Source organism: Dipodomys merriami, unplaced genomic scaffold, assembly GCF_024711535.1.
Source record: "Dipodomys merriami isolate MVZ:Mamm:240054 unplaced genomic scaffold, mDipMer1.0.p SCAF_403, whole genome shotgun sequence".
In the NCBI taxonomy this organism is placed as follows: Eukaryota; Metazoa; Chordata; class Mammalia; order Rodentia; family Heteromyidae; genus Dipodomys; species Dipodomys merriami.
Genome location: NW_027205638.1, coordinates 369,065 through 391,861, shown reverse-complemented (window position 1 = coordinate 391,861; position 22,797 = coordinate 369,065). Strand labels below are relative to the sequence as shown.

Genomic DNA, 22,797 nt, shown 5'->3' with positions numbered 1-22,797 from the left:
TTCCCTTTAATTACTAAAAAGCTGGAAGCACAGATGTTCCTCAAAAGGTAGCATGCTAGCCTTGAGCATAAACAGCTCAAGGTCAATGTCCAGGCTCTGAATTCAAGCCCCAGGACCTGCATACATACACACCAAGGACCTGCATACACACCAAGGGGGTCCACTAACAGCCAGAGTGATGAAGGCCATGAAGAGAACATTCATTCACCTGCCTACCACACTAGGACCTTGCAGAACAATCTAGAACTGTGTAGAGAGTTCTGTCTCCTCCCCGTTTGCTGTTCTCCCTTAGATTTGGATGCTGGCTCTTCCTGTTACTGAAGTCCCCATTCTTAGGCCTGTAGGAGACCCTTCCTCCAGTTCTGTCCCCAGCACCACACCCAAAACACGGCTCCCAGTCAGCCACCCCGTCTATACCCCACACCCCATGGTCATACTACTGTATCTTCCTCTGTGTGTGTGTGTGTATGCACACATGCACGCGTGTGTGTATGTATGCATGCGTGCATGTGTGCACGCTCATCCTGGGAATTGATCTTAGGACCTGCACATTGTCCCTCAGCTTTTCTACTCAAGGTTATCTCTGTATCTCTTGAGCCACAGCTCTGCTTTCAGCTTTTTGATAGTTAATTGGAGATAAGTGTCTTATGGACTTTCCTGTCTGGCTGCACACCATGATTCTTGCCTCACTCCCAGTCTCCTGAGTAGCTAATACCAGTACACAGAAAATCTATCTATCTATCTTTCTATCTTTCTATCTATCTATCTATCTATCTATCTATCTATCTATCTATCTATCTATCTATCTATCTATCTATCTATCTATCTATCTATCTATCTATTGTTGGTAATGAGGCTTCAACTCAGAACCTAGTCACTATCCCTTAACTTTTTTGATCAAGGCTGGAACTCTGCCACTTTAAACACAGCCCAACTTTGGAATATTTGCTGGTTCTTTGAAGGTAAGTCTAGGATCTTTTCCTACCCAAGTTGTCTTTGAACCAAGATCCTTAGTTCTCCGCCTCCAGAATCCTTCCTATGTTATTTTTCCATATCTGTTTGTTACTATTTATCTGCTTTTGTCCAGAGAAGCTGATCTGAGACCCTTCCCAGATCACGCATGCTGCCATGTGCAGTGTGGCAAAGGAATGGCTTGCAGAATGAAGGAATGAAGTCTGTGTGTCCAGCCTCCATCTAGGGATGTGGCAGGTTTCAGGTTAAGGCAGTAAAGGTGGCTAATTTATGATCCCTGGCTCGTGAGCCCATGTTCTTCCCATAATGAGAAAGCCTACAGCTGGAAAGAAAGACATGAGCTCTTGGGGGTGGCAGCCCTGAACTCCCATTCTGGTAGAAAGGATGTTATCCCTAGGAGAGTTTTGGGAGTCTGTGATGAGAAACAAAGTAGTCACCAGGAAGGAATAGGAATAGCCCAAAAGGCAGGGAGTAACAGAACACTCCCTCCCCTCACCCAAAATCTAAGACCACTGGACAATAAATGGTTGGTGTGAACATTGCTCTGTCCTTTGACTGGGCTTGGACAATGTCCCTGCTTCTCTGTGTGTGTCCGTGTGTGTGTGTGTGTGTGTGTGTGTGTGTGTGTGTGTGTGTGTGTGTGTATGCGTGCACGAGGGTACACACACACACACCATGGATGAACACAGAAATATTATCTTATAAGAAATGTACTCATTATCTTGCCCATGTAATTGTAACCCCTCTGTACAGTATTTTCACAATAAAAAGAAAAAGAAAAAATATTACTTTAAAAAATCATCTCTAAAAGAACTCACTGATGGCTTACGACTGTAATCCTAGCTATTCGGGGAGGCAGAGATCTGAAGATCTCAGTTCAAAGCCAGCCCCAGCAGATATATTTGAGAGATTCTTTTCTCCAATGAACCAGCAAAATCCCAAAACATATGAACATATGGCTCCAGTGGGAAGAGTGCCAGCCTTGAGAAGAAAAGCCAAGTAAGAGTGACAGACTCTGAGTTAAAGCCCCAATGCTAGCAAAAATCAGGCAAATAACTAATTTAAAAAATCAGGTCAGAGCTTTCCTCATCTGTAAAATGGAATGATGAGCAAGATAATGGAAGAATGAAGGAATCCTGAAGGGCCTCAGTTCACCCCATTCCACCCCCAACACCTGACAAATATACAAAATCACCTGCTCATTACTTAGATCCAACCAACTAGGCCTGCCTAACCTTGTTGTTTTAGTGCCACCTGCTGGTACAGATGCAAAATGCTGCATGTTGCCATCCTAGGAGACACTTAGGCAAGTGTCTTACCTGCTCCACAGACCTCTGGCCTCATTGGGTCTCACCTTGTCTATCTGCTACATAAACACAGTAGACTCCTTCTGCTCTATATCCTGCATCTTCCTGGCTTGTGATTTTCAGATTATTTCTTTTCTATTCCTTCTGTTGATCCTGGGGCTTGATCTCAAGTCAGGGTGCTGTCCCTTAATATGTATGCTCAAGGCTAGCACTCTACCAATTGAACCACACCTCCACTTCTGGCCTTTTGGTGATTACTTGGAGATAAGAGTTTCGTATGAGCTAGGTGTCAATTGCTCAGGCCTTTAATTCTAGCTTCTCAGGAGGCTGGTAGCTAAGGATGTCAGTTCAAAGCCAGCCTGGGCAAGAAAAATCTGTTAGTTTCCTATCTCCAATTATTTACAGAAAAATCTAGAAGTGGTGCTGTGGCATAGAGTGCTACCTTTGAGCAAAAGAGCTCTGGATAGCTCCCAGATGCTGAGTTCAAGCCATAGGACTAGCAAAAAAAAAAAAAGTTTTATAGATTTTTTTTTTTGCCTGGGCTGGCTTTGAACCCTGATCCTCAGATCTCAGCCTCCTGAGTAACGAGTATTACACACAAAGGGCCCCTCTTATAAAGGTTCTGCCTCCTATCACCTTGACCTTCAGCCTTCCTGTATACAGGCTCCCAGACTTCATCTCATCCTGCCTTGAGCAGTTAAGCATGTGGGCCCCTGGGCATCACACTGTGGCCCATCACCCCTGGAAGACTTGTACATGAACACTGGACTGATTGGACCTCAGAGGTGTTTCCTTTCTTTTTAGTCCCCTTCTTTGTAGAGATCTTCATTTCTTTGATTTTCAATCCCAAATAATTTAATAATCTTACTGATATCCATCCCTTCTTTCAAAACTGATCACACCTCTTTTGTGGGCCTATTTTTAAGGCCCTGATAATACACCTTGTGTCCTGTTGTGGCTTCTCCTGACCAGCTAACTCAGGAGGACTAATGCTTGTGCAAAAGATCTGATAAGTTTACAGGTGTTATGAAGGAGTCTGGATGGATTCAATTTACTGGATGAGTTTGTACTGATTTATACAAAACACTGATTTAATATTTCATATTAATGAAATGTAATCTGATTATTCCAAAGCATTGTATGTGTGTTTATATACACATATGTGTCTGTTTGTCTTTGAAAGAATGGCAGTTTTTATTTAGAACTATATCAAACTCAAGAATAGTAATTGGTATAGTTGATATTTCCAATGACAGCAGATTTTTTTTGCCTCCAATAATCAATATTTATTGAGCATTTACAGTGTACTGACACAATAGAACATACAGAAAATATTGTCCCTGCTCTGGAGGATCTTACATTCTGAAAGAAAAAAATATATCTTTTTTTTTCTTGGTCGTGGGGCCTGGGCGCTGTCCCTCAGCTCTTCAGCTTGAGGTGAGTGCTCTACCACTTGAGCCACAGCACCACTTCGCACTTTTTCTGTGTATGTGGTGCTGAGGAATAGAAACTAGGGCCTTATGCTTGTGAGGCAAGCACTCTATCACTGAGCCACCTTCTCAGCCCCACCTGTCTTTTAAAATGGCACTTTTATTTGGTGTCTTCTGTAACATTCTGAGGAAATACTCTGTAGGGTGAGATTTGGTATAACTCAGACCCATCATTACTTAGAGAAGATTTAAAGGCGAACAATGGCAGACCATTTGGGATAGAGTTTATAGGAGATATACAGTCTCATCAAGTAAGGTGAGATGTGCTGCAGTAGAGGATGAGGTTAATAGTTTGTGGGATGCAAGCAAAGAAAGCAAGGGATCTTTGACAGTAAGTAGAGCCAGAAAATTCATGTGACCTTTTCCAAAGCACATGGCCACCAAGGAGGAATGGTTGGTGACAAGACAGAAGACTAAAAAAAAGGAAGGTAATCCTGTGCACCTGACAAATAAAATGACCAAAATCAGAAGGCAAACAGAATCAAGAAATTCTCAAAAACCAAAACAGAATTTATAGTTAATGCTAACCAATGTCATGATGGGTCAAAAACGTTGTGACTTCCTAAGTTAGAAAATGCTATATATCAACATTTTAACTGGAACATATTACTTTTCAAATCAATTTTCCCCTCCCAAAGGAAAAACTTGGCTCTGTAGGAGATGGTCATTAGATAGATTAGTATTTTTGCTATTGTGATAAACTTTGCACTTTAAACTTGGTGAAAGCCCATTAGCTGCCAAAAGGGAGTAAGGAACAAGTTTATAATAATGTACAATTTATTTTGAGGTGTTTCAAAACCAAAAGACTAATTTACATGAAAGTTGTAGAGAAAGTAGTAATAATGATTACCAAACAGTTCATTTTCACTGCATCTTTACTTTTACATTTGTTCGTAGGTTGCCTAAAACATTTAAATACAAATAAAATGTGTAGCAAAAATAATGAGCAAACATTACAAATAATGGAATGTGAACCATTTCTGCCCTTATCCAGAGTTAATTGAGACACAACTTTGTGTCAAAGAATACTTCTAGTGCTGTACTCTAAGTTGTGCACACTGAGATAACTCTTCCACAGAAATACATGATTCCAGCATGTAACAGCCATGGAATGTTTGTACCACAGCCCTGCAAGTGCGCCCAAACTTTCTAATATCCAGAATAACTACACCTGTGCCTGGAACCAATTTTCCCTTTTATTCTCCACCAGTACAAACCAATATGTAGGAAGATTTCTTCACTTTGACATGGAAGCAGTTTTAACACTGGCCTTTGTGAAGTCACCATGTACCAAAGTACATGCCAAACATTTACAACTTGTATAAAAATTCTACATCCTCATATTGGTCATCTCAAGATGAAAACAGATAGCTTACTAAATGTTAATGGGCAATATCTATTCCCCTAATATTAAGCAACAGAAAAACCCCTGGGAAATATAGAAATTCAAATAGAAGCAACGTAAACCTGTCATAAATCATAAACGACAAACTATTTGTGGGACAGTATGGATGACAAATGGTCTACTGTATAAATTTTAGAATGAGGCAGACAAAAGTTGGAAAGCCAATTAATTTTCCCCTCCTTCTCCTGCTTTCACTTCATCTTATATCCACAATGTCAACTTTTCGCTCAGTAACTACGTTATTAGCGTGCAGTCTTTGAACCACTCTTCACTGAATGTATCAAGTTCAGCAATGACTTCATCAAAAGCTGTCTTTGCAAGAAAGCTAGCTTCCTCTGGGGAGTTCAGAATTTCATAATAAAACACTGAGAAGTTAAGGGGCAGACCCAAACTGATAGGTTTATCAGTTGTGAAGCTTGAACTCTGGGTCTGTGCGCTGTCTCTCAGCTCTTCAGCTCAAAGCTAGTGCTCTACTACTTGAGCCACAGCACCACTTCTGGTTTTCTGAGAGGTTTATCAGATATAAGAGTCTCAAATGTTTCTATCTTGCTATTGTTTCTAACATATTTATAAGATTTCTTTATTGCTTTGTATGTCCCTCCCTGATGGTATAACCCCTGTTTTCACTGTATTTGATGTTGTATAATTTGTGGAGGGGAAGGGAAAAAACAAATTGCTTAAATAAGGATACAGGTGGACCCATTGCAACAATATGAAGTACAAGACATTATGCCGAAAAACGAATTTTACAATTTTGGCACATGGGGGTGGAGGGTGTGATGAGATGTGAGGGGGGAATAGGAAGGGATGGGATGGGGAAACAAAGGAGGAGGCAACAATGCTTGATATGAAATGTACTCATTACCTTGCTCATGTAATTGTAACCCCTCTGTACACTATTTTCACAAGAAAAACAAAAGTCTCTCAGACATTCCTGCCCAGGCTGGGCTGGCTTTGAACGGTGATGCTCAGATCTAAGCCTCCTGAGTAGCTAGGATTACAGGTGTGAACCACCAGCACCCAGCTTGCATTTCCTTTTGGCTGATCTCAAAAGCTTCTTGGTATGCTGGTTATGAACGATTCACAATCCCTTTCTTGTCATCATCTGCAGCAATCTCAGCCAAGTAGTGGTAGTAGTCTCTCTTCATTTTCAAATACAAGACTGCTTTCTGCTTGTGAAGCACTAGGGATGGAGAACTTTTCCAAAAGTGACAGTGCATCATTGTAGCTATCTCCTAGCTCATTCTTTTTCTTTTTTTTTGTTGGTCGTGGGGCTTGAACTCTGGGCCTGGGCACTGTCCCTCAGCTCTTCAGCTCAAGGCGAGCGCTCTACCACTTGAGCTACAGCGCCACTTCCGGTTTTCTGGTGGTTTATTGGAGATAGGAGTCTCACGGTCTCTCCTGCCTGGGCTGGCTTTGAACCGCGATCCTCAGATCTCAGCCTCCTGAGTAGCTAGGATTACAGGCGTGAGCCACCAGCGCCCGGCTTCCTAGCTCATTCTTGATTCTATGTTCTTCATCATCTGCTGTTTTTCTCAGCAACTTCCATTTTTTTGCTCAATACTTGAAATGACCCTCTAAGATGACCTATAGGCATCTATAACATTTCTGTAAGCAACTGAGAGAAGATTCCTTTAATCATTTGACAATTCAGCTCTTTGCTCAGTGACAGACTTCATGTCACCATATTGCTCAGCCTGCTAGGTCAGTTTGGCCTTCTGTACCAGCTCATTACCCATCACTGGATTTTGTGTCCTGAGTAGGTGGTGGAGGACGGACAGGGTTTCAGTGGCTTCTGGGTGGTGGCAGGAGTGGCATCAAGGCTGAGACTCGGCCCTGGATCTTGAAGTTCATGGGCTCCAGTGATGGGGTTTCCTCCAATCCAATTGTTTTTTTTTAAATTCACACTGAAATTTTCAATCAATGAAAGTACATTTTGATTGATGCTCTCTTTTGCCATTTTAAAAGGATTTCATATCCAGACATTATAGTAACATGTGGTTGTGGGATTTATTTTTGAAACAATACGATGTCAATGTGTATGTTGGCAGGTGCTCAGTGTGAACATTCTATGACCTCTTACCACAATGATGAGATGAAGAATGAAGTCTTGCCTTCAACTCCAACTGTCATTCAGCGCCAAGAGGTTCACATTTGTGAACAGTTGGGATATGCTCAGGTTCCTTCTAAAATTCTGAGAAATGGGAAATCTTTACTATTGTTATGGAGGTATGTTTAGAGTTTCTGAATGCTGCTTTTACAAGAGACTGCTCAATGTTACTTAATCTATATTCCTCATCTTTTTTTTTTTTTTTTGGTCAGTCGTGGGACTTGAACTCTGGGCTTGGGCTCTATCCCTGTGCTTCTCAGCTCAAGGGGAGCTCTCTACTGCTTGAGCCACAGTGCCACTTCCAGTTTTTGAGTGGTTTTTATTGGAGGTAAGAGTCTCATGGACTTTCCTTCCTGAGCTCAGATCTCAGCCTTCTGAAAAGCTAGGATTACAGGTGTGAGCTACCAGTGCCCAGCTATTCCTCATCTTTTTAAAATTTCTCTAATAGGGGCTGGGAAGGTGGCTCAGTGGTAGAGTGCTTGCCTTATATGCATTAGGCCCTGGGTTTGATTCCTCAGCACCACATAAGCAGAAAAAGCCAGAAGTGGTGCTGTAGCTGAAATGGTAGAGTGCTAGCCTTGAGCTGAAGAGCTGAGGGACAGTGCCCAGGCCCAGGAAAGACAAAAAAAAAAAAGGAAGAAAAAAAAAAACAAGCAATATCTTTACTTATTTTTAAATATGCAACAAAATACTACATTTCGACTTAAGGTTCTGCAATGAAACATTTTAAAAAATATTTTTCTAATTTAAAATATTGTAGTTCTTTGAATATAAACATCTTTTTCTAAACATCTTAGAAGAGAAAATGTAACAGGGGGCACAACTTCACTGCCCTTATCAGAAGGACTCGTGATACAAAATAGAACAATATCAAAATTTGATATGTGGCATAAGGAGTAGAGCACCAAGCTTGAGCATAAAAACCAAAGACTAATGTGCCATGAGTTTAAAGCTCTCTATGAGCACAAACAAAAAAAGATAAGTATAGTAATAGAATATCATGAAACAAATTGTGCATCATCTTATTTGTGTTGATGTCCAAATAGAAAATATTAGACATGGAAATCCAGAAATTTTAGATGGGTTTTCAGAGTAGTGTGTGTGTGTGTGTGTGTGTGTGAGAGAGAGAGAGAGAGAGAGAGAGAGAGAGAGAGAGAGAGAGAGAGAGAGAGAGAGAGAGAGAGAGAGAGAGAGAGAGAGAGAGAGAGAGAGAGGATAACTGTCCCTGAAAGAGAGAGAGAAGATAACTTTGTCCCTGTGACTAGGGGGATCCTGAGGAAGTAGTCACAAGGCGTAGTGTCATCAGGTCAGTAGAGTGCATAGTGGATGATGAAGGGAAAATAGCTTGGATGGTTCTCAGTGAGTTAAGGACTGTGGGAGTGACTGGGTATCTATCCTGAAGCACCTGGTGAGGGTAAGACTGACTGGGCCCCTGATTGTTGAGGAGTGCCTGAAGAGGCAGATAACTTTTCTCAGCTGACCTTGACCCCTGGCGTGTTTGACTCACATCAGTAATCAGCAGAAAGTTGTCATTCCCTTCATAGCATCACTTCAGTAGGACAAAAGACTAACCGGGGCCAATCAGTCAAGGAAAAGTGAATTCTTGGCACAGATATCAATTGGTAATTGGTTCAGGATGTTCTGATCTGTGAACCATCTTGGGAGCCACGTAGAACAATGATCACAGGTGGGGTCACCTACTGATCAGAAAGGCTCCCTAGAGGTCTTTGACAGCAAGATGGTGAGTGGATTGTACAAGTGTGCTCTTCTTCATGTCCTTCAGAAAAAGTACATTTCGAAGAAGGTGACCTATTTTTCGTCAGGAGTGGAAATGTAGACCTGGTAGGCATTCATGATTTGAATCTTTTCCTGGCTTAGGCTATCTACTAGAGAATCAGTATTTCCAGGATAAGTTGATGAAGATTTGAAGAAAGGGAAAAAAACTTGCTCTGGCTTTGGATTCCATGACATCATGCAGAGGAATGAAGGGTTCCAGGAGATAGCTCTCCAGCACTCAACTAGATTCTTTTCTCATTACCATCACTCAGGAGTGTTGGGATTCTGAGGAAGTATTTAAAAACAATCTACCCTTCCCTCAGGGCTGGGTTGAGATCACAGGAAACAGTAGATATTATCTATGAGCTGCAATATAAAGGATGTAGAGTTAAGGCTCACTTGACTTTCCTATGGTTAGACAATTGGAATAACATAGGCAGGAGTAACATATCCACAACAACCAACATGGAACTGTGGCATAGAATAATCTATTCATTGTATAGATGTCATGTTCTATTTGAATCCAGGGCTCAGCTATGCCTTAATGGCTAAGGAATTTCCATATTTGTTACATTCATATGGCTTCTGTCCTCTGGGTATTTTCTGAGACAAACTGACCTATGTCTTCTTGAATAACTTTCCACATTTGTTGTATTCATAATATGTCTCTCCTGTCGGTAGTCAATGAAGAATACTAAGCTGTGCCTTCTGAGTGAAAAACTGCACATTTGCTACATGCATGAGGCTTCTATCCAGTGTGGGTTCTCTGATATAAATTGAGTTTTTTCCAGGTGAAAGATCTTCCACATTTGTTATATTCCTAAGATTTCTCATGTGTATGAATTCACTTATGCCTGCTGAGTTGGGAGGTTCTGGTTAAATGATTTTCCACATTTGCTTCATCTATAAGGTTTCTCAACTGTGTGAATTCTATCATGTGTGACCTCCACTTAAAAATCTTTCCATAGTTGTTGCATTCATAAGGTTTCTATCCTGTATGTGTTCTCTGATGCAAAGTGACATGTGACTTCCGGCTGACTTTCCACATTTATTGCATTCATAAGGTTTCTCACCTGTGTGAATTCTCTTATGCCTGTTGAGGTTTGACTTCTGGGTAAAGGATTTTTCACATATCTTACATTCATAAGGTTTCTCTGCTGTGTGTATTCTCTGATGGACACGAAGTTCTGTCTTCTGGATGAAAGACTTTGCACATTCGTTACATTTATATGGTTTCTCACCTGTGTGAATTCTTTTATGTTTGTTGAGGGTTGACTTTCGGGTAAAGGACTTTTCACATATCTTACATTCATAAGCTTTCTCTGTGTGTATTCTCTGATGGACATGAAGTTCTGTCTTCTGGATGAAAGACTTTGCACATTCTTTACATTTATATGGTTTCTCACCTGTGTGAATTCTTTTATGTTTGTTGAGGGTTGACTTTCAGGTAAAGGACTTTTCATACATCTTACATTCATAAGGCTTCTCTCCTGTGTGTGTTCTCTGATGAATAGTAAGTTCTGCCTTCCAGTTGCAAGATTTTCCACATTTGTTACATTCATAAGGTTTCTCTCCTGTGTGTGTTCTTTGAAGAAAATGAAGGTATGCCTTACAGGTGAAAGACTGTCCACATTTTATACAGGCATAAGTTTCTCTCCTGTGTGTATTCTGTGGTGAACATGAAGGTGTGTCTTACGGGTGAAAGACTTTCCACATTTGTCACATTTATAAGGATTCTCTCCTGTGTGTCTTCTCTGATGCAAAGTGAGGTCTGACTTATGTCTGAAGGAGTTTCCACAGTTGTCACATTCATAAGGTTTCTCTCCTGTATGGATTCTCCAATGAACAGTAAAGTTTGCCTTGTGTCTGAAAGATTTTCCACATTTGTTACATTCATAAGGTTTCTCTCCTGTGTGTGTTCTTTGATGAACATGAAGGTATGCCTTACGGGTGAAAGACTGTCCACATTTTATACAGGCATAAGGTTTCTCTCCTGTGTGTATTCTGTGGTGAACATGAAGGTGTGTCTTACGGGTGAAAGACCTTCCACATTTGTCACATTTATAAGGTTTCTCTCCTGTGTGTCTTCTCTGATGCAAAGTGAGGTCTGACTTCTGTCTGAAGGTGTTTCCACAGTTGTCACATTCATAAGGTTTCTCTCCTGTGTGTGTTCTTTGATGAACATGAAGGGATGCCTTACGGGTGAAAGACTGTCCACATTTTATACATGCATAAGGTTTCTCTCCTGTGTGTATTCTGTGGTGAACATGAAGGTGTGTCTTACGGGTGAAAGACCTTCCACATTTGTCACATTTATAAGGTTTCTCTCCTGTGTGTATTCTGTGGTGATCATGAAGGTGTGTCTTACGGGTGAAAGACCTTCCACATTTGTCACATTTATAAGGTTTCTCTCCTGTGTGTCTTCTCTGATGCAAAGTGAGGCCTGACTTATGTCTGAAGGAGTTTCCACAGTTGTCACATTCATAAGGTTTCTCTCCTGTATGGATTCTCCAATGGACAGTAAAGTTTGCCTTGTGTCTGAAAGATTTTCCACATTTGTTACATTCATAAGGTTTCTCTCCTGTGTGTGTTCTCTGATGAAAAATGAGGTATGACTGCCTGAAGGTCTTTCCACATTTCTTACATTCAGAAGTTTTCTCTTCTGTGTGAGTTCTCCAATGCCTGCTGAGAGATGACTTCTGGGTGGCAAATTTCCTACATTCCTCATATGCATAGGGTAGCTCTACTGTGCATGTTTCAGGCTGGAAAGTCAGGTCTGACTTCTGAAAGATAAATTTTGCAAATTGGAGACTCATCAGACTACTCCTCTGGAGATTTGCTCTGAGGTTTTGTAAGGTATATTGCTTTAGTGAAAGACTAATGGACTAATGTCCACTACATGGACAAGGATTCTGTCCTGAGTATATTTTCTGATGTGTAGTGACTATAAGGCTAAAGTAGAATGTTTTCGTACAGACCATACATTCAGGTGCTCTCCTTACTCTCTGAAGTATTTCTTAGACAAGGAGAGCTGACTTATAGTCTTTTCTATATTTACTAAGTGGAAGGTCTCTCTCACACAAACCCAATTACATCTAAAAAATATGATCTCTAGCCGGGCGCTGGTGGCTCACGCCTGTAATCCTAGCTACTCAGGAGGCTGAGATCTGAGGATTGCGGTTCGCAATCCTGCCCGGGCAGGAAGGAAGGTTCATGAGACTCTTATCTCCAATAAACTGCTAGAAAAACGGAAGTGGTGCTGTGACTCAAGCGGTGAAGTGCTTACCTTGAGCTGAAGAGCACAAGGACAGCACCCAAGCCCAGAGTTCAAGCCCCATGACAAAAAAAAAAGAATATGATCTCTAACCCAGGCACTGGTGGTTCATGCTGTAATCCTGGTTACTCAAGAGGCTGAGATCTAAGAACTGTGGTTCAAAGCCAGGCAGGGCAGGAAAGTCTGTGAGACTCTTATCTCCAATAAAGTACCAGAAAACAGGAATTGGTGCTGTGGCTCAGGTGGTAGAGCACTGCGTTGAGCTGAAGAGCTGAGGGACAGTGCACAGACCCTGAGTTCAAGCCCCACAACTGACAAAAAAGCTTTTTAAATAAGAAAAATTTAAAAAAAGAATATGGTCTCTGAGTTTAATACTTCCCTTCTTCATATTCAAAATTCTGCAGCTCATTTGGAGTTCTCCTACTTTTGACTAAAATGTTCTGAATATCTGCAGGATTCTTCAATTACAGGAGACACACCAGGCCTACATGCAGCATGCATCTCATCAGGCTCACTATAGAGAAGCATGTTCTGATACTCAATGAAATCCTCAGTCCTTATCTCTAAGGAGTTCACATTATTTCTAATCACCTCTGGCTTATGTTTTGAGCTCAAATTAAGGGTCATTACTAATCTCACCCTTTCCTCCACTGTGTTAATTTTCGTGACTGTTGCTTCACACAGACATTCATCTGGACTTTGCTGGCACATCTTAATCACATCCTCAATTCCTGGGACATCTAAGATGAGTCATAGAAAAAAAGATAAAAAATAAGTAAAATCCAAAGTTCACTTAGTGTAGACATTTATTTCATTGTAACTGTTAGAGATTTTAAAAAATCAAAGTCAGAAATGATTTATAGAAAATATATGCTTTTTTCTCAAATGTATTGAAGTAATACTGATTACTTTCAGTGGAAAATAATGTTTTTGTGTTTAAATTTTTTCTTCTTTTATATCAGAGGAAATATTTACTCAAATAACTCAACTATGTGCTGCTAGAATTTTAAGCCAAGTACTAGCCATCTGCCTTTAGTAATTATGGTGTTGTTTTTCTCAAATATACTTTTGTTTGATCATAAGGGGATAGCTGCTGTGTTTTTCATTTTTCTTGAAAAAATTTATGTACTGTGCTGCTTTTTTCTTAACTAGTAGGTTAGGAAAAGTAATATTTCCTAGATTCAGAGACCAAAAGAATGTTTTATACACCCCTTGGCCTTTCACTTAAACAGGAATTGTTCTCAGAAGTAAGGATTCATACCTATATCTCTTCAGTTCTAACTTCTTAGTAAGAATTACTTTTAGGTCCCTTTGAGAATTTTAAAAACCATTTCTCTCCATCTTTAACAAAGTTTCATCAAAATTCCTTTTCTAACACTCCTGCCTTTTAGATTCATGGAAGACCAAATATCCTCCAGGTAAAGATCACTCAATTATCCTCTCTATACTAAAATCTTTGGTTCTGAATCCCAGTCTCTGCCAACCATGACTGTTAAGAAATTTGCCTTCTCTGGGGCTGGGAAGGTGGCTCAGTGGTACAGCGCTTGCCTTGCATGCATGAGGCCCTGGGTTTGATTCCTCAGCACCACATAAGCAGAAAAAAAAAGCCGGAAAGTGGCACTGTGGCTCAAATGGTAGAGCGCTAGCCTTATGCTTAAGAGCTGAGGGACAGTGCCCAGGCCCAGAGTTCAGGCCCACGACTGGACCCCCCCCCAAAAAAAAAGAAATTTGCTTTCTCAAAGGATAGTAGCCCAGAAGTACTCCTTATTTCCACTTACCCGGATTGTGCTAGTTTCAAAGAAAATGATATCTCATTTCCTCCATTATTTTTTGTTGGTTTGTTTCAGAATGATTTCCACACAGAGAAAGAGAATTGCTAACTATAACTCAACTGCCACACAGAATTCAGGGTATCTCCATATTAATTCTTGATTCACAAAGGAGATAAAGGATCACATAATTCTCTGACTAGGAACATAATTGCTCAGTTCAGCACAAGATGAACTTACCAACTGGGGGCTGGATGCAATGTCACTATGCATGGCGCATTAACTTACCTGTGAAATTCTTATCTGAGGCTTCTCCTATCCATGGTTCTACACCTTGCTCCAGCTTGACAATCAAGTTAGGTTTAGGAACACAGGGCCCTGCTAATAAGAACCAATGCAGAACTATTGTTCATGCTGAGTCACCATTCCTCTAACATCTCAGACATCCTGTTCACAATGTTGCTCTTAAATGTTGTTTCTCAGTTCTCACTGGCTTCATGATTGACTTTCCCCCAGCTTTGGATTTATTTTACCGGTTTTGTTGCTTAATCTCGGCCCTTGTGCTATATGATAGCAATGTACCAGTTTAAGTCCCCTCTACACTTTTAATTTTTGAGTGGTTAGTTGGAGATAAGAGTCTCATGGGGACTATTCAGCCATTGCTGGCTTCAAACTGAAATTCCCCAGATTCAGCCTTCTGAGTAGCTAGGATTATAGGCTTGAGCCATTGCACCCAGGGACAGGTTTGGATTATAAATAGCCACTTTCAACTAGTGATTTCCAGTTCATATTTCCAATAGTCATACCTCTTCTACTGTATACCACCTAAAATAATCACCTCAAGTTTGGGAAGACAGTCTCCTGTTAGTGGAGCATAGTTTAAAACTTTTGTCAAATTTCTGATTTGCTTCTTGAAGAATGAGAATAAAATTGCCTCAGGAGTTACATGATAAAGTTGAAGTTTTCCTTTGGAAGAATTTACCCAAATGTTTACAAACAAGACCACACTAAAGCTACTAGCACAACTATGTTTATTGCAGCATTACTTACCATAGCTAAGATATGGAACCAACCCAGATGCACCTCAGTAGATGAATGGATCAAGAAAATGTGGTATATATACAAAATGGAATTTTATGCCTCCATCAGAAAGAATGACATTGCCCCATTTGTTAGGAAATGGAAAAACTTGGAAAAAATTCTATTAAGTGAAGTAAGCCAGGCCCAAAGAAACATAGGTCCCATGGTTTCCCTTATTTGTAATATCTAGTATATGTATGAGTCAAGTGGAAAAGGTCAAATAATGTGATGTCAGGAAAATGAACCCTTAGATGTATATTTTAAGGTTTTTTTCTTTCATGCATGTGTTTCTAACGCATTTATAAGATTATCTCTTTGTTGCTTTATATGTCCCTCCCCCATAGTATAACCCCTGCTTTCACTATATTTGATGTCAGTATAACTTGAGGAGGAGATGGGGAAAAACCAGTTGTTTAAGGATACAGGTGGACCTGTTGCAACAATGAGAAGTACAAGTTGTCATGTCCAAAACAAGCTTTACAACGTCGGTGCGGGGGGATGGGGGGGAAGGGGGGGGAAGGAGAAGGATTGGGATTGGGGGGGAGGGGGGAGGCTGGGTAGGGATGTGAAGGGTAAACACAGGAGGAGGCTGCAATGCTTGGTAAGAAATGTACGCATTATCCTGCCCATGCAATTGTAACTCCTCTGTACAGTATGTTCACAAATAAAATAAAATTAAATTATAAAAAAAAAAAATCAAAAAAAAAAAAGAAATGATACTTCTCACACACTGGAACCTTACATCTAAATACTATTGAAAATCTGACAAATATTCAGCTATCTACTGAAAACAAATCATTTGACTTTGCAAATTAGTATGACTTTTGCTCACCCAAAGACACCAGGTTGTTGTAGGTCTCCAGCATTACATCTCTATACAAGGTTCTCTGAGCAGTGTCCAGGTCCATCCACTCCTCCCAGCTAAAGTCCACAGACAAATCACCAAATGACACCAGCTTCTGTGAGGGTATATTTCCATCAAATAATTAGCCTTCAGTCATGGGAACAGTACGTCTGGAATTTCACCCTTTTAACATGTATTTTGTGTCATCTATACATTGGGAGAATTAAAAATCAAATATTTTGCCTCTATGTTAACACTAATTAAAATACAAAGATTCCCTAATAAATCAGAACACATTTTTGGTGCTAGCAAGAGAAAGAAGATAACAATTCTAAGGAGCTAATAACCTGACATGATAACATTAAATGTAAGTAGGTACCAGAAAGATGTTTTGATAAAATTTACTACATATTAGGGTAACAATGTAGTAAAAAAAATTACTTTTTCTTCCCAGTGAAGAGCCTATTTAGATCTTCTATTAAAAAGTATTGTTGTAAGCAATCAAAACACATTAAGGATATCACATAGACTACATACCACTTTAGTAGATCTACAAAAAGCACAGTGTCCAGGTTAATGTTAAATGGAGTAATAGTACTCGAGAAAGTAGCTAATGATTGATAAGGCCATACAAGATTTGACTTAGTTCCCACAATAACAATATCCTATGTCAATCATTTTTGTTATTAATTTTCTAAAGAATGTAGTGAGGTCATAGATATCCTGATACTTCCTTCCTAAGTAAAAAAGAACTGCTAGCATGAATTTTTGTGAACATTGCCTACCTCCTACAATATAGACTATAGGTGAGGGAGTAATAAAATATTTCTTGAAAAGATTATTTGAAATAAAATACAACACTTAATTTGAATCATGAAATATTTGAGTTTAGGTTGAATATTAATTCTGCATAAACCAATAACAATAATCTTGTTTCATTGTAATATCCAATTAACTGTTAATGTTAAATATTCAGGTAAGAATAAACAAAACAATTGCTTCTGGCTCAACTGGTATCCTATCCTACTTACTTTGGAGGCTGAGGTCTATAAACCAGCCTGAGTAGACAACTCAATTTAAGCAGCTAATAAGCAGGTTGGACTCATGGCTAAAGTGATGGGCCCAACATTGAATGAAGAAGCTAACTGACTATGAGGGCTGTGAGTTCAAGATCCAGTACTAGCCCAAGAAAGGTATGATGGTGATTGAGGTAGGAATATCAAATGAGTTTCCAAGTTAGATACCAACTGTGACAACACAGCAATCCTCATCTCAGAGCTAAAGAGAAAAGAAAAAGTGGAACAGGGAGAGAAGGGGAGCAAAGGGGTAGGGAAAAGAAGAAAGAAGAGGGGCAAGAGAGGTGTGGAGAAGAGGGAAAGAGAGGGAAAGGGCAGGAAGAAAAGAAGAGAGGAGGGAAGAAAAGCTTCATGACATTAGATTTGACAGTAACTCCTTGGATAGGACACCAAAAGTATCTGATACAAAGCTAAACATTATTTAAATTCATACACTTAAAACTTTTCCTTCAAAAGGTACAATGAACCAAAAAGAAAAAACATGGTATAAAAGAAAATGTTCTCAAATATTTCTAAATATGTTAATTACTGGAATGCATTAGAAAATATAAAACCAATCCAAAACTACTGCACAGAAAATCTGATTTTAAAATGGGAAAAAAACTGAAGAATATATGCAAATAGTAAATAATAGTAATGAGAAAAATTCATATCAAAATTATAATGAAATAACTAACAATCTCTCTATGTGTATATGTCTTTAGGTTTTTCTAATTTTCTTTGGCTCTGGAATCCCATAGAACTATCTAGGCAACACTTTCCCTATATAATGGATAATAAAAATCTGAATTCTAAGAGCCACATCAGCAAATTAAATTGATCAGTAAGAAAAACTAATTCCCAGATAGATCAGTTGAAGAAAAGAAAAAAAGAGACAGATGGACGGAAGAGGCCCTGAGAGAAAAATGAAAAAGTGATAGAAAAATAGATACAAAAAGAGAGAGCGAGAAAAATAACGAAAGCTAGTGAGTAGAAAATCTAGAATAAATAGTTCTGGAATCCTTAGCCAGAGCAATAAGGTAAGAAAAGGACATTAAAGAGAGCCACAAAAGGAAGGAAGAAATTAAACTATACCTATTTGCAGATGACATGATCTTATACCTAAACGACCCCCAAAATTCCACTCCCAAACTCACAGAACTTATAAGTCACTTGGGCAAAGTAGCAGGATATGAAACTAGTGCACAAAAATCAGTTGCCTTTCAGTATATCAACAATATACAAGAAGAAAGGGAAATCAGGAAAACAACCTCATTCATAATAACCTCCTAATGGCTAGGAATTAACCTAACCAAAGATGTAAAGGACCTATTTAGTGAAAACTATAAAAGCCTAAAGAAAGAAATTAAAGAGGACACCAGGAAATGGAAAGACCTTCCATGTTCTTGCATAGGCAGAATCAACATTGTGAAAATGGCCATCCTGCCAAAAATGATATACAAATTCAATGCAGTTCCAATAAAAATCCCAATGACATTCTTTATGGAAATAGAGAAAACAACCCAAAAATTCATCGGGAACTGCAAAAGACCTAGAATACCCAAAGCAATCCTAGGCAAAAGGAGCAAAGCAGGAGGTATCACAATACCAGATTTCAAGCTCTTCTATAGAGTCATAATAACAAAACAGCTTTGTGTTGGCACAAAAATAGACCTGAAAACCAATGGAATAGACTAGAAGACCTAGAAATAAAACCACATACTTACCATCAGCTGCTGTTTGACAAAGGAGCTAAAGACATACACTGGAAAAAACATAGTCTCTTCAACGATTGGTGCTGGGAAAACTGGGCAGCCACATGCAGAAAACTATAGTGGACCCCAGCCTAATACCATGCACTAATATCAACTCAAAATGGATTAAAGATCTTAACATCAAACCTCAAACTCTGAAACTACCGCAGGACAGAGTAGGAGCGACACTGGAACTTAAAGACACAAAGCAGTACCTTCTTGAACAGAGAGTCCCAGGGTCACAACAATTGGAGAGAGACTCGACAACTGGGACTACCTTAAAATAAAAAGTTTCTGCACAGCTACAGACATAGCTACCAAACTAGAAAGACAGCCAAACAACTGGGAAAAGATATTTACCAGCAATATACCAGACAAAGGCCTAATATCCACTATATACAGGGAACTCAAGAAACTAATCTCTCCCAAATCTAACAAACCAATAATTAAATGGGAAAGGGATCTAAAGGGAAATTTCTCAGAAGAAGAGATAAAAATGGCAATTAAACACAGGAAATGTTCATCATCCCAGGGCATAAAGGAAATGCAAATAAAAACAACCCTGAGGTACCACCTTACCATAGTCAGAATGGCTTAGATCCTAAATTCAAACAACAACAAATGAAGGTGGGGATGTGGAGAAAGATTAGTGGTGGGAATGCATTCGCAGTGGGAATGTAACTAATGCAACCACTCTGGAAAAAGCAGTCTGGAGGTTCCTCAGAAAACTAAACATACACCTTACCTATGACCCAGCTATATCACTCCTAGGTATCTACCCTGAGCAACAGGAACCAGGATAAAAGGACACATGCACCTCCATGTTCATTGCTGCACTTTTCACAATAGCCAAGATATGGAAACAACACAGATGCCCACTACAGATGAATGGATCCAAAATTGTGGTACCTATATACAATGGAATTTTTTATGTAGCCATTAGAAAGGACAAAATAATAACATTTGTAGGAAAATAGAACTAGAACAAATCATGTTGAGCAAAATAAGCCAAGCTGACATATGGTCTCCCTGATATACAAGTGCACATATGAGGGAATCTAGGAGGAGGGTATAGAATCAGAAAGAAACAAGTGATAAAATACAGCAAAGGGGTCTATCAGCTGCCCTGGACATCCATGAAAGTGAACTACATACACAACTCAAGGGCAGTAGTGGAAGGGAGGGAATGAGAGAGAAAGAGGGAATAGCTTACACTAAGCACAAAGAAAGAAATGTGCATATCACCCGACATGGAAGAGATAGTTGTATTGTCAAAGTTTGTAGAGTTCACAAGCTTCATAGACCATGATGATGACAATTAGCCTTGTAAAGTTAAAAATGTGTTTGTGACTTTGGCTAACTATCCCAAAATATTGTGGAAATTTAAGTAATCACTTCATCTCAATAAATAAATTTTAAAACATTGGAAACAAGCAAATCTGCACTCAAGACAAAAGGTGAGATTTTATAAACTACTAAATCTATAAGCAATTTTTAATTAATTTATGAACATGTTCCTCAAGCTGGACCTGTTTTTTCTGTTTTTAAATCTTAGACATACTTAGGTTCATAAAATGGAATGTACAGTAAAGAGGAATAAAAAGCAACTCACCAGAGATCCGTTCATTCTTTCTTGCTGTTGACAATGAACAGATGATTCTGGAAGCATGGCTGGAAGATAAGCCAAATTACAAAGTCAGGAAAAAACCTGTGTGATTTTGCCCCAGATTTTCCTGCTCAAACCATTATACATAAGCTGGAAAAGCATAAAGCCTTCTTATAAGGGAAGGTTGTTTCAAGTGTGAAGTAAAGCATTGAACACTAAAGACAAATCCACAGTCCATTAGTTGGTATAGTATAAAAGCAATTCATGTCTATGTTTAATATACATGTAGAATTCATAAAAACTAATGTTCCCACAAAATAATTGAATAATTGAAACCAAAAAAAATTATATCACATTTTTACTAAAACTAGTTATTACTGAAATACACTTAGGGACACATGAGCTATTAATCTATTAATGCACAGGTATCCATCTTAGGACTCCAGTGACCATTTGTGCTCTACCTCATACATACTTAGAGTTATACCGGAAAAATATATACAATTCATTTTTCTAATGTTATAGTGTTCCAATAATGGTTGCCAAATGGCCTAATTCTCTGTATCGAAATACTCAGAGCACCCTTGTGCAATGACTTGCTATTTGCCATTGAACCTGCTTGACACCAGTAAAGATGATGCAAACACAGGTTTGAGAAGCTCCTAATTCTCACTTTCCTAAACAGTCAAATTAAGAACCTTGGGGGCTAGGAAGGTGGCTCAGTGGTAGAGTGCTTGCCTTGCATGCATGAGGCCCTGGTTTTGATTCCTCAGCACCACATAAGCAAAAAGAAAAAAGCTGGGGCGACCCCGGCCACTGGCAGTGGGATGCGGGATGCCTGGCCACAGAGAACTCAGAAAACTCCGAGGCCTAGAGTGCAGTGCCTGTGGCGCCCCGCCCAGCCCTGCCCAGCCCCGCCCAGCCCCGGCCTCGCCTCACCTCACGGCCCAAAAGGCCGCGCGCACTCCCCAGTACCCTGATTTCTGCAGCGGGCAGTGGGATGTAGTCTCCAGAAAGCAGTGCTTCCTCCAGCACCTCCTGTTGGACTTTGTGGTGGATTCCAAGGTGTGACACCTCCCTGGGATAGCTTCCCTGACAGCCTACAGTTCCATTAGACTGGTTGTATGTTTGTCATCTGGGTATTACAGAAGGGACTGGGGTAAGTGCCAATGACTGCCAGAGTCTCAGTCCTCCTGAAGTGAACTGTCTTAGGGACCCTGCAAACTACTTACCAGCACTGAGGATGCTCCCTATTTGGAAAGAGATTTTTTTTTCTTTTTAATTTAATTTAATTTTATTTGTGAACATACTGTACAGAGGAGTTACAATTACATGGGCAGGATAATGCATACATTTCTTACCAAGCATTGCAACCTCCTCCTTTGTTTACCCTTCACCTCCCTTCCCAGCCTCCCCCCTTCCCCCCCACCCAATCATACCCCCCTCCCCCACACACACCGACTTTGTAAAGCTGGTTTTGACATGACATTTTGTACTTCTCATTGTTGCAACAGGTCCACCTGAATCCTTAAACGACTTGTTTGTCCCCATCTCCTCCACATGTTATACTGACATCAAATATAGTGAAAGCGGGGGTTACACTGTGGGGGAGGGACATACAAAGCAACAAAGAAATAATCTTATAAATGCGTTAGAAACACATGCATGAAAGAAACGAAAACATTAAAATACATATTTAAGGGTTCGTTTTCCTAACATCACATTATCTGACCTTTTCCGCTTGACTCATACCTATACTAGATATTGCAAATAAGGGAAACCATGGGACCTATGTTTCTTTGGGCCTGGCTTACTTCACTTAATATAATTTTTTCCAAGCCTTTCCATTTCCTAACAAATGGGGCAATGTCATTCTTTCTGATGGAGGCATAGAATTCCATTGTGTATATATACCACATTTTCTTGATCCATTCATCTACTGAGGGGCATCTGGGTTGGTTCCATATCTTAGCTATGGTAAATAATGCTGCAATAAACATAGTTGTGCTGGTAGCTTTAGTGTGGTCTTTTTTGTAAACATTAGGGTAAATGCCCAAAAGTGGGATTGCTGGGTCATAGGGGAGTTCTATGTGAAGTCTTTTGAGGAACCTCCATACTGCTTGGAAAGAGATTCTAAGTTGCACATTTCAAGTCCTGGAGAAGTAACATGTCCAAAGTGGAAAGGGAGCAATGACAAGGCCTTCAGCCTGTCAACGGCTTATGCTGTCCAAGCCCGGATTGGAAGCAGGCCCTGGGGTTCTGAAGACCAGCCATGCAGTTAAGCTGGGAAATGCAAGATAGAGGGGCCCTTCATGCTGCATCATCTCATAGCAGAAAGCAGAAGAGGAAGGGACA

The 22,797-nt window shown here is 39.8% G+C and overlaps 1 protein-coding gene and 1 pseudogene across 1 annotated transcript; both read right to left on the bottom strand.

Annotated features, from left to right (window-relative positions):
- Window positions 1–5,339: 5,339 nt before the first annotated feature.
- Window positions 5,340–7,125, bottom strand: LOC138806666 (14-3-3 protein zeta/delta-like; annotated as a pseudogene).
- Window positions 7,126–9,993: 2,868 nt separating this feature from the next.
- LOC138806654 (zinc finger protein 420-like) lies at window positions 9,994–18,860 on the bottom strand. The gene is given in 6 exon segments (XM_069992075.1): window positions 9,994–10,709; window positions 10,712–11,843; window positions 12,974–13,074; window positions 14,392–14,484; window positions 16,016–16,142; window positions 18,810–18,860. Coding segments are annotated over 6 exon segments (2,220 nt in total).
- Window positions 18,861–22,797: the final 3,937 nt, after the last annotated feature.